This window comes from Babylonia areolata, chromosome 3 (assembly GCF_041734735.1).
Source record: "Babylonia areolata isolate BAREFJ2019XMU chromosome 3, ASM4173473v1, whole genome shotgun sequence".
Lineage (NCBI taxonomy): Eukaryota > Metazoa > Mollusca > Gastropoda > Neogastropoda > Buccinidae > Babylonia > Babylonia areolata.
In genome coordinates, this window is record NC_134878.1 from 7,537,795 (window position 1) to 7,555,294 (window position 17,500).

Genomic DNA, 17,500 nt, shown 5'->3' on the forward strand with positions numbered 1-17,500 from the left:
CTGCCCAGCACTACCCACAACTGTTCATAACTGCCCACGACTGTTCATAACTGCCCACCACTACCCACAACTGTTCATAACTGCCCACAACTGTTCATAACTGCCCAGCACTACCCACAATTGTTCATAACTGCCCACGACTGTTCATAACTGCCCACCACTACCCACAACTGTTCATAACTGCCCACGTCTGTTCATAACTGCCCACGATTGTTCATAACTACCCACAACTGTTCATCACCACCCGAGATTGTTCATAACTGCCCATAACTACCCACGACTGTTCATAATTGCCCACGACTGTTCATAACTGCCTGTTCATAACTGCCCACGACCGTTCATAACCGCCCATCACTAACCACGACTGTTCATAACTGCCTGTTCATAACTGCCCACGACCGTTCATAACTGCCCATCACTACCCACGACTGTTCATAACTGCTCACGATTGTTCATAACTGCCTGTTCATAACTGCCCACGACTGTTCATAACTAGCCACCACTACCCATACCCACGACTGTTCATAACTGCTCACGATTGTTCATAACTGCCCACGTCTGTTCATGCTGCCGTCATTGCCTGTGCAGGGAGGAGCCTTTCAAGGACCCCGACGAGGGCGATGAGGGCAAGGGAGGCGGGGGAGGAGTCGAAGGCGGAGGCGACGTCGGAGGAGGAGGAAGTCTGGAACCAACGGCAGCCCGGCTCTCCCCTCCCCACACACTCCTCCCAGCCCATCCTCCCCCCGTCACAGGAGCAGCAGTCTCCCCCACCTCCTCCTCCTCCTCCTCCACCATCATGTCATCATCCCCGACGACGACGACGAACACAACATCCTCGGCTGCCACCACCACCACCACCGTAGCCCTGGATCCCTCCACAGGCTCCCCTCCCCTCCCTCCTCTCCTGAAGTTGGCTGGGGAGCTGGACGGGCCCCCGGACGACAAGGAGGGGTTCTTCGGGCACCCCCTGACCCGCGCGGCCATCGCCATTAACGGCGAGGCCCAGCAGGACGCCCAGCGGGAGGCCCTCCTGCACGAGTACATGAACCTGCAGGCCTGGAACAAGCACGGGGGCCGGATCCGGGACGTCTTCGGTCAGGAAGGGGGGGCCTCCTCCTCCTCCACCACCTCCTCCTCCACCTCCTCTCCTCCCCCGCCTTCCTCTACTGCTACTGGTGGTGGTGGTGGTGATGCTGCTGGTGCTGCTTCTGGTTCTGTTTCTTCCAGTGCTGGCGAGGGTGGCTGCGATGGCGTGGTGTCGTCGTCGTCCTCTGTCGTTGTCTCTGACTTCCCTTTGCCGCTTGCTGAGGAGTCTGGGTGAGTGTTGGTTTGGCTGGTTGGTTGGTTAGGTGTTTTGGTTGGTTGGTTGGTTGGTGTGGTGTGGTGTGGTTTGGTTGGTTTGGTTGGTTGGTTGGTTGGTTTGGTTTGGTTGGTTGGTTGGATGGATTGGTTGCTGTGGTTGGTTTGGTTTTCTGGGTGAGTGGGATGGTCGAGTGTCCACCCATCTCTCCCTCCCTCCCCCTTACCCGTCCCCCCCTCTCTCTCTCCCCTCGTTCTAAGCTCTTTCTCTCTTTCCTTCTCCCCCTCCCCCTCCCTTCCACCCATCTCTCCCTCCCTCCCCCTTACCCATCCCCTCGTTCTAAGCTCTTTCTCTCCTTCCTTCTCTCCCCTCCTCTTCATTCCCCTCCCCTTCCCTCCCACCCATCTCTCCCTCCCTCCCCCCCCCCCATACGCATCCTCCCCCATACACACACTCTGTGTGCGTGTGTGTCTCCCTGTCTCTCTCTCTGTCTCTGTGTGTGTGTCTCATTTCCCCTCAAGCCAGTCACCATCTCTACATCACCGTGTATCCACACACAGGCCTGGGGATGACAAGACAAAGGAGACCTCAGTGGCATCCACCAACACCGCCAACACCGACTACTACCTGCTGGACCCCCAGAGCAGCGAGCTGTTCGGCCCCATGCTGCCCGAAGACGAGGCGGAGATCACGTGCCCGGAAGTGGTCGAGCCGTTTCCGGATCCGGCGGTGGAGCTTGATGACGTGACTTCCGCTTCCTTGGCGGTGAAGATCAAACCGGAAGGGACCAGGGTGAGTTTTTTTTTTTCTTTCAAATCGTGGAAATAGAGAATCTAGTTATGTCTTGTCTTGTTGTTCCTTTCATCATCTGTCTCTGTCTCTGTTCACTGTCTTTGTCTGTCCATTTGTCTGTCTGTGTCTTTGTCTCTCTCTCTCTCTTCTTAAATGTTTTGAGTAGCCACAGCCACAGACATCATGAGGTTTTTTCTGCGTGTCATATAGGGTCATCGACTCTTCGCTGGATCAGCACAAAAAAAAAAAAAAAAAAAAAAAAAAAAAAAAAAAATTCAGATTCTGTGTCTTCATTTCGGAACTGAAAAAAAAGAAGTTACTTTTCTTTGGCTCTCAGCAGCAAAACCAAACCAAAACGTATATTATGTGTGAAGAAAAGAACGGCCATTATCGTTGGGAATTCTTTGAGGCATTGACCCAGGCGGTGTACTAAAAGGACCTTCGCCATATGTAAATCTCGTCTCGTTTTCCTCTTTTGGTTTTCGTTCCAGTGAGTCCAGTAGAGGGCCCGGATTATGGCTGCAGTCTCGTTTGGGAGTAAGCATTGACGTCACAGTCATAGTCCAGCAAAAGCCAGCTGCCTTGCTCTGCTAAGTTTATTGCCTGATTTTCCTTCTTCTTTTTATTATTTTTTTTTTTTTTATGCCCGTTGCCTTTTTGTTTGATAGTCCTTGCAAGAATCCGGTGCTGGCGGGCTGTTTCTTTCTTTCTTTCTTTCTATCTTTCTTTCTTTCTTTCTTTCTTTACTATCTTTTATAGTTTGGGCTTCCTCTTCCACGTTCTTCTCTTCTCGTGTTTGTTGTCCTTCCGTTGAAAAGCTTTTGATGAACTGAAAAGCTTCCCTATAAACGTAAAAACAAAACAATGAGTGACGGTTTTGGAAACGTGGTTTTCAGTATGACTACCCTCCGGCGCCCCCTCCTTCCACCTTCCAGCACACCCCCCACCCCCTACCTCCCACCCCCCGCGCGACCCCTCTTCCTTCCCCTCCACCCACCCCTCCGGAGAAAAAAAGGGGGGTAGTGGGGGGTGGGTGTGTGGGGTGACTCGCTGCTACCCAATGTTGTGTGTGAATTTAGAGTCGGTCTCACATATTTGTTTCGCTTAGTATTTCGTTTGCTTTGTTAGAGGCTGCGTTTATGGAGTTGCGTTGCGCTATATAAGTAGTAGCAGCAGTAGCAGTAGTTGTTGTCGGAGTGGTGGTGGTGGTGGTGGTGGTCGTCGTAGTAGTAGTGGTGGTGGTAGTGGTAATGGTGGTAGTCGTAGTCGTAGTAGTAGTAGTAGTAGTGGTGGTGGTAATGGTGGTAGTCGTAGTAGTAGTAGTAGTATCATGGGAGAAGAAGAAGAAGAAGAAGAAAAGACAAAAAAGACGTGAGCTGTGAAGAGACACTGTCGGGAAGTTATGAGAAAAAGTTTTCAGCACAGAAAGAGAAAAAAGACCGCGGCCGGTGTAGTACCCCAGATTGTCCCCCCCCCCCAGAAACGTCCCCGAGGGATAATTTGACCCCTGGAAATGTCCCTCGGGGACTTTCTCACCCTTCATAATGTCCTATGCGGACATTTTCAGCGGCCAAAGTAGTCCACTTCTTGTGTTTTAGCCATTTTCAGTGTTTGGGGGCAGGGGGAGAGGGGGCGGGTGTGTGTGTGTGTGTGTGTGTGGGGGGGTGCATTTCAGAACAAGAATTAAAAACGCAAGAAGGGGACATTCTGGCCGCTGAAAATGGCCGCGCGGGACATTGTGAGCGGTGAGAAAGAAGTCCCCGGGTCACATTCCCAGTAGTCAAATTGTCCGGCGGGGACGTTTCCAGGTTTGGGACAATCTGGGATACTACACCGGTGTTACATGCAGTCTCTATTATAACAAAATGCAACTCCACAACATCGAACGAAAAAAAAACAAACAAAAAACCCCACCCCAAACAGACAAAAAACAAACAAACAAACAAAAAAGAAAACCCCAAAACTGGCAGCAAAATCATTGTTCTTGTTCTGTTTGTTCTGTTGTTGTTGCTGCTGTTTTTTGTTGCGTTTGTTCTTCTCCTTCTTCTCCTTCTTTTACTTCTCTTCCTCCTCCTTCTCCTCCTTGTTCTTCTTTTTTTTTACCTTGTTCTTCTTCTTCTTCTTCTTTCCAATAGATACACCTGAAGCACTAGTCGTCATGAAACAGGACCCATTTTGGAAAGCTCTCTCCCCCCCCCCTCCTCATCAGCATCCTTTTCTTCCTTCCTTCCTCCCTCCCTCCCCACGTCCTGTTTCCCTCCCTCCTTCTCCTCCCATAACCACATGATTATGCACCCCACCTATACTACCCATCCAGACTGTCAGACAGACTGTCGGTTACTTGACGTGGACTACGATTGAAATGATAACCTGCTGTCGTCAGAGTGTATGATGATGATGCTGATGATGATGATGACGATTACAATGATAACATACATTCTTCCTTCGCCGCAGGCCGCCGCCCCTCTTCACAAAACAGCCACCACCATCACCACGACAACCCCCCGCATCGTCACCAGAGGAGCCGCCAGACGTCTTAACCCCGACCACCCCCACCACCCCCACCCCCACCACCACCACCAACCGACCCCTAACGACAGCCTGTCTGTCAGAGCTCTGAGGCGGAGCGAGAGCGAGCCTTGCACGAGCCTGTCGGAGAGAGACTTGACCCTTGGGGACACGAGCCATCTGTCGCTGCTGTCCGAGCACGGCTTTGACCACGACGACCCCTTCTGCTCCTCCTCCGAAGCTCTGGTCAGGGAGTGTGTGGAGGGCGGGGAGGAGATGCTGGGAGGTGGGCAGCAGAGCGTGGCGATCAGGGGAGGCCCCGCGAGGCGGGGAGACAGAGTTGGGAGGGTCACCCCCCAGGCCCCCTGTGACCAGGCGGTCGTCAGCGGGGCAGCCATCCTCTCGTCCTCCTCCTGTTCCTCTTCCGGGCTCGCGGCCCCGCCCGGCCGTTGCGTCATTTCCTCTTCCTCCCAGCCTACCTTGCGCATCTCCGCCGCTCCCAACACCACCACCAACAGCAGCCCGTCACCGGACTCTTCTGCTACTGCCGTGGCTCCTGCCAAGCCCTCTGCCGCGCGCGGGAAAGGTCGGGGGCCGAAAGGCGGGCAGCCTCGCGCCACACGAGGAGGAGGAGGAGGGGGAGGGGGAGGAGGGGGTCAGAAGGCGACGAGGGGAGCGAAGGCGGGGAGCAAGGCCGGCAAGCGTCGTCACTCCGTCCCCGCTTCCGCCCCCACCCTCATCACCTCCACCTCCCCGGCGGCGCTGCCCGCGGCTGCCCCGTCCTCAGCGGGGTCTTCTTCCATGCTCCTGCGTCCCCCCTCCCCCGTGTCCTCCTCCACCTCCGCCCCCTCCGCCACGCCCTGCCCATCGTCATCCCCCTCCATGCTGCCACGGGAAGTGTCCGCCGCCGTCGCTGGAATTCCGGAGGATGTGTTGACGTCCAGCGTCGGCGTCTCTTCCACCGCTCTTCCCTCGCCGTCCTCCTCCTCCTCCGTGTCCCCCGGTTCTGTGCTGCTGCTGCCGCTGGCTCAGGCCGCGGTGGTGGTGCCTCATCACCACACAGCAGCTCATCCCGTGAACTCTGTCGGGGCTCAGACGGTGATTCCAGACGGCGCCGAAGCCGTCAAGCAGACCACCAAAGACAAACTGAAGCAGAGGATCGCGCAGACGGCGATGATCCAGACGCCTGATCATCCTCATCAGCAGCAACAACAACAACAACATCAACATCAGCATCATCATCATCAGCAGCAGCAGCATCAGCAGCAGAGGAATGACCAAGGAGAAATACAGCAGCATCCAGAAGCTCTCCCGGTATCTTATACACATCCCTACCAGCTCCATCCACAACAACAGCAACAGCAGCAACTTCACCACCACCACCACCAGCAGCAGCAGAATCATCTCAAAGTCCAGCAACAGCAACAACAGCAGCAGCATCACCCATCCCCCTCCTCCCCAGAGCAGCCTCTGACGACCTACCTGAACCTACCAGAGGACGACCTGGCCGCCATGGGCAAGTTCCACGAGATGCTCCCCGCCAACATCAAGCAGGAGGACCAGTTCCCGGAGTACGACGCCTGCTATCCCCCTCCCTACACCGCCGCCGAGGCTTCCCTGCAGGTGCTCTACAACTCCATCCCCATGGCATCCGGTGGGGTCGTGACCGGTGAAGGTCACCCTGGCCTCATCTCCATGGCAACCGTGGACGGGCGAGAGCCGCAGGGGATGCTGTCCGAGGCGGAGATCTTCTCGCAGATGAGTTCAGGTGAGGGGCCTGTGTGTCTGTGTGTGTGTCTGTGTGTCTGTCTGTCTTCTTCTTCTTCGTTCATGGACTGCAACTCCCTAATTCCCACGTTCACTCGTATGTACACAAGTGGGCTTTTACGTGTATATATATATATATATATATATATATATATATATATATATATATATATATATATATATATATGATAGTCAGTCGTGTCCGACTATGACCATCAGAACAGCAGAGGAGGCAACTGCTGTTCCGACTATTTGGGCTGTAATTTGATAAAAGTGGAGAGTGTCTTGCCCAAGTTACATCCCCACTCTCTCTTTTACGTGTATGACCATTTTTACCCACTATATTGGCAGCCTCACTCCGTTTTGTCTGTCTGTGTGACCCTGTTACCGTGTCTGACTGTCTGTCTGTCTGTCTGTCTGTCGGGTCTGTCTTTCTCACTCACGTCTTTGCTCTTGTTTCGTCTGAAGGACTTCAGGTGAGAATGGTTCTCTGAATCTGTGTGACTCGTGTTTTTCAAGCTGTGAGGATGTCTCTGACGTGTGGCTGTTTGTTTCTGTCAAACATCTTTACTGTGCTCTCTCTCTCTCTCTCTTTGTGTGTGTGTGTGTGTGTGTGTGTGTGTGTGTGTGTGTGTGTGTGTGTGTGTAGGTCTCTCTGTCGCTCTGACTCTATACTTTATGTATCTGTCTGTACCTCGGTCCGTCTCTCTCTCTCTCTCTCTCTCTCTCTCTCTCTCTCTCTCTCTCTCCGTCTTGCGATGTTGTGTCTCTCAGTTTGACGCTGTGTTATACTCGTACATTATACATGTATTAAGTATTGAGTATAACTACATTTATATGCGTACATGTTTGTGTGTCTCTTAGAACAACGGCAGATGTGTAAGTCGGCCAAAGTGCTAATATCTTCACCGTTGGAAAATAAAGATTCATTCATTCATTCTCTCTCTCTCTCTCTCTCTCTCTCTCTCTCTCTCTCTCTCTCTCATACACACGATCGCGTGTGCACCGCGTGTGTTTCTTGCAAATCGTGTCTCGCGATAAGACCAAAGACCATATCAATCACCAACAGAAAGAGAAGAACGTGTAAGACTAAATGTACAGAAACCTCCAAACATTCCCCTAACCCCCACCACACACCCCTCCACTCCCGCCCCCTGCCCCCACATCCCCCCGGCCCCCAACACCCCCCATCCCTTAGTTTTAAGATTATCTCCCGAGTTTTTGTCAACGCTGCCTGTCCGACTAATCTGCCAGTAACACTAACGCCTATCCACCAAGAAACGTGGTACATTTATTAAAGCAAGACTCTACATCCACATACCTTGAAACTCGAGTTTAAATTATACGTCCCTCCACTTGGCTTGGAAGACTGGACGCGACAAGCAACCAAGAGAGATGGACTGAGTGTTGGAGAGAGCGAAAAAGAGATAGAATGACAAATTTGAGGGGATTTTACTTTTTTTTTTTTAGAGCAAGATCCAGAACTGTGTTTGTTAAAACAACAAAATTACAGTGAGGATAAGTCCAGTTCAACAATGGTTGTGCATAGCCCCGTACCTGATTGCAAAGGGCGACATTGATGGAGTAACTCTTGTTAAAAGTGGGGGGTGGGGGGGGGGGGGGGGGGGCAGTTTCGGATGATGGACTCTTTTACTGTTCGTCGTGCTCATGAAGAACTCTGGAAGTGGTTCTGTGGTTTGTTCGGGGATGGATGGTACGGTTGTTGTGCGTCGGATCGGAAGATGGTGTGAAAACACGTATCGGTAAGACGACATCATGAGAGAACCTGCTTTTTTTTCCCCCTTGCTTTCTGACTCACTTGTGTAAACAAAGTGAGTCTATGTTTTAACCCGGTGTTCGGTTGTCTGTGTGTGTGTGTGTGTGTGTGTCTGTGTGTACGTTGTAAACTTTAACATTAACATTTTCTCTGCAAATACTTTGTCAGTTGACAGCAAATTAGGCATAAAAATAGGAAAAATTCAGTTCTTTCCAGTCAGCTTGTTTAAAACAATATTGCACCTCTGGGGTGGGCACAAAAATATAATAAATGAAGCCTAATTATATGCAAACTGCATTTACTGTTATATTTATATTTTTTGTATTCTCTAAACTTGGCACTTCGACCTGATATTCTGACCCAACAACAAGAGCAGTCATTATTATCATTTTTTTTGTTCAAACAGGAACTTCTTTTGCTAAGCATGGAAGTTTTATTTATTTTGGAAACGTTTTGGTGCAGATAGTAAAAAAAGGGAAATTACTCTGTAATTAATTCTAGGGGACTTAATTTGTTTTAAACTGATCTTTCTCATCTTAAACATTACATTTTGAAATTCTGCTCAATACATAAAAAAGCTTGGATTTTCTTTCTAAGTGTATCACAAGTGAGTCATGAAGGCCTTGCCTCTCTTGTTTATATTTTATATTTGTTCATACTGGAAGCCATCGACTTTCTTCCTGTTTGTTTTCCCATCCCCACCGTAGCAGCTTCATTCCGCTCCCATTGCATGCTACATTGCTAAAGCCGACGCTCCAGTTTCAATTTCTCAAGGAGGCGTCATTGCGTTTGGACAACTCCATATACGCTACACCCCCGTACGCTAGACAGATTCCGGACAGCAGCAGAACCCAGCGTGATTAGTCCGGCTTTGAGTGCATACATATTAGTGTACCTATTGACGGGCGCAATAGCCGAGTGGTTAAAGCGTTGGACTGTCAATCTGAGGGTCCCGGGTTCGAATCACGGTGACGGCGCCTGGTGGGTAAAGGGTGGAGATTTTTACGATCTCCCAGGTCAACATGTGTGCAGATCTGCTAGTGCCTGAACCCCCTCCGTGTGTATATGCAAGCAGAAGATCAAATACGCACGTTAAAGATCCTGTAATCCATGTCAGCGTTCGGTGGGTTATGGAAACAAGAACATACCCAGCATGTACACCACCGAAAACGGAGTATGGCTGCCTACATGACGGGGTAAAAACGGTCATACACGTAAAAGCCCATTCGTGTGCATAGGAGTGAACGCAGAAGAAGTGTACCTATTAGAGTGGAATTCTTTTACATAGTTTTGCCAGAGGACAAGCCTTTGGTTGCCATGGGTTCTTTTGCAGTGCGCTTAGTGCGTGCTGCACACGGGAACTTGTTATATTATCATCTCATCCGGGTGACCAGACGCACGGTTTGGCTTTTCCAGTCAAACGTGAGAGAAAGGGTGAGAGCGAGATTCGAACCCAGATCCCTCGCGGACCACTATACAGTGGTCGAGAAGTAGTCTTAACCATTCTGTCACCTTCCTCCGTAGCAGGATTAAAAACTCGCTCCATAATTTTTGACTCACTTGTGTAAACAAAGTGAGTCTATGTTTTAACCCGGTGTTCGGTTGTGTGCGTGTGTGTGTCTGTGTGTGTCTGTGTCTGTGTGTCCGTGGTAAACTTTAACATTGACATTTTCTCTGCAAATACTTTGTCAGGTGACACCAAATTAGGCATAAAAATAGGAAAAATTCAGTTCTTTCCAGTCATCGTGTTTAAAACAATATTGCACCTATGGGATGGGCACAAAAAAAATAAATAATGAAGCCTAATTATATGCAAACTGCATTTACTGTTATATTTATATTTTTTTTTGTATTCTCTAAACTTGGATCTTTGATCTGATATTCTGACCCAACAACAAGAGCAGTCATTATTATCATTTTTTTTTGGTTCAAACAGGAACTTCTTTTGCTAAGCATGGAAGTTTTATTTATTTTGGAAACGTTTTGGTGCAGATAGTAAAAAAGGGAAATTACTCTGTAATTAATTCTAGGGGACTTAATTTGCTTTAAACTGATCTTTCTCATCTTAAACACTACATATTGAAATTATACTCAATACATAAAAAGCTTGTGTGTTTTACTCTCAGTCACAAGTGAGTCTTGAAGGCCTTGCCTCTCTTGTGGTATTTGCAATACAACGTTGTAACGATATGCAAGAGGTGGAGACCACGGGTTCTGGTGTGCTGCGTTCCAAAATGTCTATGTCTTTCCTTGGGATAATTTTTTTTAACCCCTCGACTGCTGTTGCTGCTGACCAGTGTGCTCGTTAATGAGGGGCTGTCACCTCACTGAGATAGGACAGAGTTGACACGTCCGGATGTTGGTTCACCATTCTGTAATAGGACTTCTTTCTCTGTTGGGGTCACTACTTTTGTTTTGTAAAGTCAATGATAGTGCTTCAGAACACACAAAAAATAGTATGTGCGCTGATATAACTTGCCACGCTGATTTCATTTTTACAAAGGCTAGGCAATCAAGGGTTAAAAGCTTCTTTTTTTTTCCAAATCAGTATATCAAACATACATATATTGCAGACACAGTGCTTCTATTTGGATGTTGCCTTATCTGTGATAATAAAACCTAGAGTTTTTTTTGTTTTTTTATTTAAAAAAAAAAAGAATTATTTCCGTATTTTGAAATATTTCAAATCAGTACTCCAGTTCAAACACGTTACATCATTTTAAACGCAGCTGTTTTAATTGACACAGAAAGAAACCCCCTGTCATTCAGAGACATTGTGTGAAAACTAGAAGTTTAGCCATGGTCCTACACACAGGTACCTTAATTAAAAAGCGTTCTGATTTTGCTGTCTGCAGAGGGTTACAAACTGTTGCCTGCGACCTTCCTGACAAGAAGTATCAATATCAGTTTCAGTAGCTCAAGGAGGCGTCACTGCGTTCTGTCAAATCCATATACCCTACACCACATCTGCCAAGCAGATGCCTGACCAGCAGCGTAACCCAACGCGTTTAGTCAGGCCTTGAGAAAAAAGTAAATAAAAAAAATAAATTTAAAAAAAGATAGATACATAAAAATACTGCTACTACTACTATTTATTTATAAGGCGCAAAATCTTGATGAAGTCAAATCTAAGCGCACACAAAAAGACAACAATGATAATAAATAAGCAAATAAATGTAAAACATGCAGACACGCATTCACACACACACACACACACACACACACACACACACACACATGCATAACAGATATGCAACAAACATACAGTTTCACAGGTATGAAAGCACAATCAAATAACATTAAACGTACATGAGCCCCAACACACACACACACACACACACACACACACACACACACACACACACACACACACACTACCCTGCACCCCCACCCTCCCCGTCCTCCACACACTCATTTCTAGGCTACGTATAGCAGCCTCCTCGGCACACACACACACACACACACACACACACACACACACACTCACACACACACACACACACACACTTACTTGTACAAGCACACACACACATACGCCCATATCCCCCACCCCCAAACGCACACACATATATGCAAATATATATCTGCACACCCGCACGTTCCAATATTCCGTTGCTCCCACAGTGTAGACATGCATACATACACATACCTCATCCTCTCTCCACACACACACGCACGCACGCACGCACGCACGTACACACACACACACACACACACACACACACACACACACACACACACACACACACACACACACACACTCACTTTCTTGACAAGAAACGTTTGTCGGTAGGGTTCTTGCTTTTTCTTCTCCTTTAGTTTTTTTCTCGAGGAAAAAGGGGAACCGTTTGCCGCGACGAATGTTACGGGAAAAAAACGTTTTACAGCTAAAGACTACGTTACAAAAAAAAGTCTTCGTTCTGGTCTTAAGTTTCATATTAAAGAGGACGGAAAAAGGCGGGGCGGGAAAAGGGGATTACTTTGAAGACTGAAATAATCTGCCTTTATTGTGAACGTGGAAATCAGGTAAGGAAATGCACAAAACACACACACACACACACATACACACAGGCACACACGCCTAGGAAGCCTAAATACCTAGGAAGGTATTTAGCAATCAGATTAGCAAGGAATGTGCCTTTTATTACATTTGGCACTCGCCCTAAACAGGGACTACAGCAAAAGAAAACAGTCGTAAATAATGTCCATGTCTTGTTTTCTGTTGCTCTTGCAGAGTATTTTCCAGACTTGTGCCGTTGTCTTATTTTCTCTTTCAATTGTTGTGTCGTTATCGTTATCGTTAATAATGTTGTTATTGTTGTCACAAGGACAGAGATTGGAAGATTAGGCGATGCCTAAAATCTTTATCCTTAAGTGATAAAGTTTTTGAATCTTGAATCTCTCTCTCTTGAGGGGTATGTCTGTGTCTCGTATCCTCGTCGCGTTTCTTGCAGACTGTTTCCATTGCTGTGCATATAGCTCGTTATCTCTTTCTTTTGTGCGTGTGAGTGTGTGTGTGTGTTTGTGCGTGAGGGAGGGCATGGTGTAAAGAAGCTTCCAGCTTATCCAGTTACCCTCAATAAAACATTTGTTCATTTGTTCATTGTTCATTGTTCTCTTCCCCCAAGAGGTTTACATATCAAGAAATGATTATGCCTGTTCTACTACCATCTTTAAATGAAATTTGTCCAATTACGTTTCTCTGTCTGTCTCCATGTCTCTCTTTCTCCCTCCACCCCCCTCACTCTCTCTCGGAGGGGGGGGGGACGAGGGGGGCTTGGGAGGGTCTGTGTGTTTCTTTTGTCTTTTTGGAGGGGTTGGGGTTGATCTTTTTCCTTCATAACATGATGTTTGTATCAGGATTATGTAGATGTGCATGTTTAAATGTGTATGTGAATGTCATGTCCTTATTTCTTCATCTCTTAGCTACTTTGTAGATGTTTTGATTCGTCATTTTCATTTTCCATTTGCCCTGAGGGCTGGATGAAAAAAAGCACATGTATGCTTATTCCACTTCCCTCAATAAAAAAAAATCTTCGTTCGTTAAAAAAACTTCGTTCGTTCGTTTCTCTTGAAGTTGAAGTGCATTTTCATTCTTGTGCACTTTATCTCCGTTTCGGAGTATTTCATTTCTGGCTGCCTCTTTGTCTTACAGAGTATTTTCCATTCTTGTTTCCTCTTTTTCTTGCAGAGTGTTTCCATTCTGTGTGTGTGTGTGTGTGTGTGTGTGTGTGTGTGTGTGTGTGTGTGTGTGTGTGTGTGGTCCTTGTATCTGCATCGTGTTTTCTATTTCTATTTTGCACGTTACGTTTTCCTTTATTTTTCTCTTCCAGAGTCCCCCCCCAGTTTCATTCCTTTTATTCTCTCCTCCCTTCACAGAGTATTTCCATCCTTGTGTCTGCATCGTGTTTTCTCTTTCTGTCTTGCATGTTATTTGTTTTGTTTTTTTCTTCCGTCCTTTTCCAGAGTCTCTCTCTCTCTCTCTCTCTCTCTCTCTCTCTCTCTCTGTGTGTGTGTGTGTGTGTGTGTGTGTGTGTGTGTGTGTGTGTGGTCCTCATGCACAGTGACTCCATCCTTGTGTCTGCATCGTGTTTTCTATTTCTATTTTGCATGTTATTTGTTTGTTTTTTCTTCCTTCCTTTTCCAGAGTCTTTCCTCGTGCAGCCTCAGTTTCTGCATCTTCTGCAGCCTGTTGACATGGGGCAGCCTCCACCCACCCATCCCCATCACCATCCCCAGCAGCAGCAGCAGCAGCAGCAGCAGCAGCAGCAGCAGCAACAACAACCACAGCAACAGCAGCAGCAGCATCAACAGCAACAGCAACCACAACCACAACAACAGCACCAAGACCTCACCAACGGCTACTACAACCCCAACGACAACCTCTACATCTACACCACCAACCCCGACAACAACCACCACCACCACCCTGAGAGCGGTCCAGTGGAAGAGACCCTTCTGGATTTGGACAGCGAGAAAAACGCCACGCGCTACGTGCAGCATCAGCATCAGCAGCAGCAGCAGCAACATCATCCTCATCATCAGCAGCAACTACAGCATCAGCATGGTCCTTTGCATGAGCAGTACCCGTACCGGAGCACCGCCACCACCACCACCACCACCACCACCAGCAACAACAACACTAACGGGTACCCGCAGTATGTCAGCGTCGCCAGCGCGGACATGTCGCCCGACAGTGGAATAGGGCAAGACCCCGTGCTGTCCCCCAGCGCTGCTGTCATGGTGAGTTTTCAGTTTTCAGTTTTCATGTTTTCAGTTTCAAATGAATTTGCTCAAAGGAGGCGTCACTACCGCGTTTCAGGACAAATCCACATTAACGCTACACCACATCTGCTATTACTAAGCAGAAGCCTGACCAGCAGCATAACCCTACACCAGGATGTGTGTGTGTGTGTGTGTGTGTGTGTGTGTGTGTGTTTGTGTGTGTGTGTGTGTGTGTGTGTGTGTGTGTATTTGTATTTATTTTTATCACAACAGATTTATCTGTGTGAAATTCGGGCTGCTCTCCTCAGGGAGAACGCGTCGCTACACTACAGCACCACCCTTTTTTTTTCAAACTTTTTCCTGCATGCAGTTTAATTTGTTTTTCCTATCGAAGTGGATTTTTCTACAGAATTTTGCCATGAACAACCCTTTTGTTGCCGTGGGTTTTTTGACGTGCGCTAAGCGCATGCTGCACTCGGGACCTCGGTTTATCGTCTCATCCGAATGAATGTGTGTGTGTGTGTGTGTGTGTGTGTGTGTGTGTGTGTGTGTGTGTGTGTGTGTGTACCTATCAGAGTATTGATATAACATTACACATTTGGGCCAACAGCAGAGAGCTGTATGATTAGTGGTTTCTCCACTGTGATGGAAAGTCATTTACAGCTTAAGTCTTTTGTGAAAGATTATAACTCTCAAGCTAGGGGGGCGGGGGTGGGGGGGGGGGGGGGGCGAAATTGCACTGGCTCTCAGTGCTGCAGGGCTAGTTGGCCTTTGGGTCAACCATCCCAGCGCTGACCGTCCTGTAACCTTCTTGGCCGAGAGAGTGGGGGTTAGCTTGGGCAAGACATTTCTCCGCTGTAAATTCTAGCCTGGATAGCTGGGGACAGCATTTGCCTCTCTGCTGTTCTGATGGTCATTGTCGGACCAGACTAACTATCATATCTATCAGAGTGGATTTCGTTGGGTTTTTTTTTTGTTTTTTTTTTCAGTTTTGCCTGAGGACAACCCTTTTTGTTGCCGTGGGTTCTTTCTCCGTGCGCCGAGTGCGTGCTGCACTCGGGACCTCGGTTTATCGTCTCATCCGAATGACAAGAGACACAGTTTGATTTCCCACCGTGAATAATACTGTGTTCTGTTGAACTGTACTGTACTGTGTTGTACTGTATTATATTGTACTGTACTGTGTTGTACTGTCTTGTATTGAATTATGTAGTAATGCACTGTGCAGTTTTATAGTGTGGTGCTGTGCAGTGTTGTGTTGTGTTGTGCATTCTGTTGTTATTCTGTGCAGCTTATTAATTAAAGAAAGAATGAATAAATGAATTAATGAATATGTATATGCCCATAATTACTATTGGAACGTGCACTTTCTTTCTTTCTATCTTTATTAGTTCACTCTCCCTTCCTCCCTGCCCCCCCCCCTCTCTCTCTCCCTCTCTGGCTCTCTGTCTCTGTCTGTCTGTCACTCTGTCTCTCTGTTACTCTCTGCCTCTGTCTGTCTCTCTGTCACTCCCTGTCTCTTTTTCTAATGATAAAAAAAATAGTCAGACACTGTTTATGTGCTTTTCTCTCTCTTCCTCCCAACCCCCTTCCCCCCCTCTCTCTCTCCCTCTCTGGCTCTCTGTCTCTGTCTGTCTGTCACTCTGTCTCTCTGTTACTCTCTGTCTCTGTCTGTCTGTCTCTCTTTTCCCCCCATTCTCTCTTATCGTTTGTGCTTTCCGTTTTTTTCCATTCATTTTATTCATTATTGAGCGGACTCACCACGGGGCCAGTGTGTATAAATAAACTACAAGGGGGAAGGGAGGAAATGATTCTTTCTACGAAACGGATTAATTCTACAACCGAAACTGGTTTCCATGAATCGTGGGGCTCCCCGAAAATATCTGACATTATTCTATTGTGTGTCATCAGTTCATCAGCTGCCCCATGGCGGTTGCCGTTGGGGCGCTACAGATGACCTGTCAGCCAGTCCTCTCCATCCATCCCTGTCTTTCGCACATTTGACCGCCTCGCTCAGCTTCAGTCCTGTCCATTCTGTGATGTTGTCTTCCCATCTCTTCTTCTGTCTTCCTCTCTTCCTTCCTCCTCTGACTGTTCCCTGGAGCACTGTCTTGGCAAGCCCCTCTCCTCTTGTTACGTGGCCGAACCATTTTAATTTGCGCCTCTTGATGGTGGTGAGATGTGTGTGGAGATGGTTATACGAGACGGGGTTGTTTGGGTGCTGTCTTCATTTTGTTTTATTTTCTTCTCTCTTTTTTTTTGGCAGAAGTTTCTTTCTTTTCCTTCTTTTTTCTTGTTTTCTTTCTTTCCTTTCTATCTTTCTTTTTCGTTGTATTTTTTTGTTTGTTTGTTTGTTTGCTCACATTTACAAAGTAGGATGGTAAAGTATGAGTAAACATATTAAAGATGTATATAGGATCAAAGGTGATAGGCACAAAATAGAGAATAATAAATTTAAAAAGTCAGACACTGTTTATGTGCTTTTCTCTCTCTGTCTTTCTGTCTGTCTGTTTCTTAAGCTTTGTCACAAAGTCGCTTCACAATCAGACTTACTTCAAAGTACCGCTAAGAAACTTTTTTTTTTCAAAATTCCATAACACACACACACACACACACACACACACACGCACGCACGCACGCACACACACACACACACACACACACACACACACACACACACATTTATCTATCTATCTATCTATCTATCTGTATGTTACCTTTTTTTTCTTATTGTCTTTCTTTCTTATTTTCACACAGTGGCTATCACAGAAGAATTCAATCAAAACACGTCTCAGCATTAAAAAAAAAAAGAAGAAGAAACTATACAAAAAAAACAACAACAAAAAAACAACAAAACAAACAAAGTTCAGAATAAATACCCCGAATATTGGCCTTGGGATTGGTAAGCACGTACTAGTTGCCCCCTTTTATTGTGTGTGTGTGTGTGTGTGTGTGTGTGTGTGTGTGTGTGTGTGTGTGTGTTTGCTTATGAATTAAATAATCTTTAATTATTCAACATGATTACAATGCAATGAATGACAAAAGAGCATCAACAAGCTTAAAGCTTATACTGTGCTCACAACGTTGCACTTCAATTTTATCATGACGGCTGATGAACCATATTATCAATT

General features: G+C 47.1%; 1 protein-coding gene across 3 annotated transcripts in view; it reads left to right on the forward strand.

Annotated features, from left to right (window-relative positions):
• Window positions 1–17,500, forward strand: part of LOC143279695 (uncharacterized) — a 281,259-nt gene that overhangs the window by 200,131 nt on the left and 63,628 nt on the right. For all 3 annotated transcript variants that reach the window (XM_076583800.1, XM_076583799.1, XM_076583801.1), the window contains 4 exons: window positions 589–1,317; window positions 1,861–2,092; window positions 4,547–6,368; window positions 13,792–14,387. In XM_076583800.1, the coding sequence (XP_076439915.1) occupies window positions 589–1,317; window positions 1,861–2,092; window positions 4,547–6,368; window positions 13,792–14,387 (3,379 nt within the window). The remainder of the gene's footprint in view (window positions 1–588; window positions 1,318–1,860; window positions 2,093–4,546; window positions 6,369–13,791; window positions 14,388–17,500) is intronic.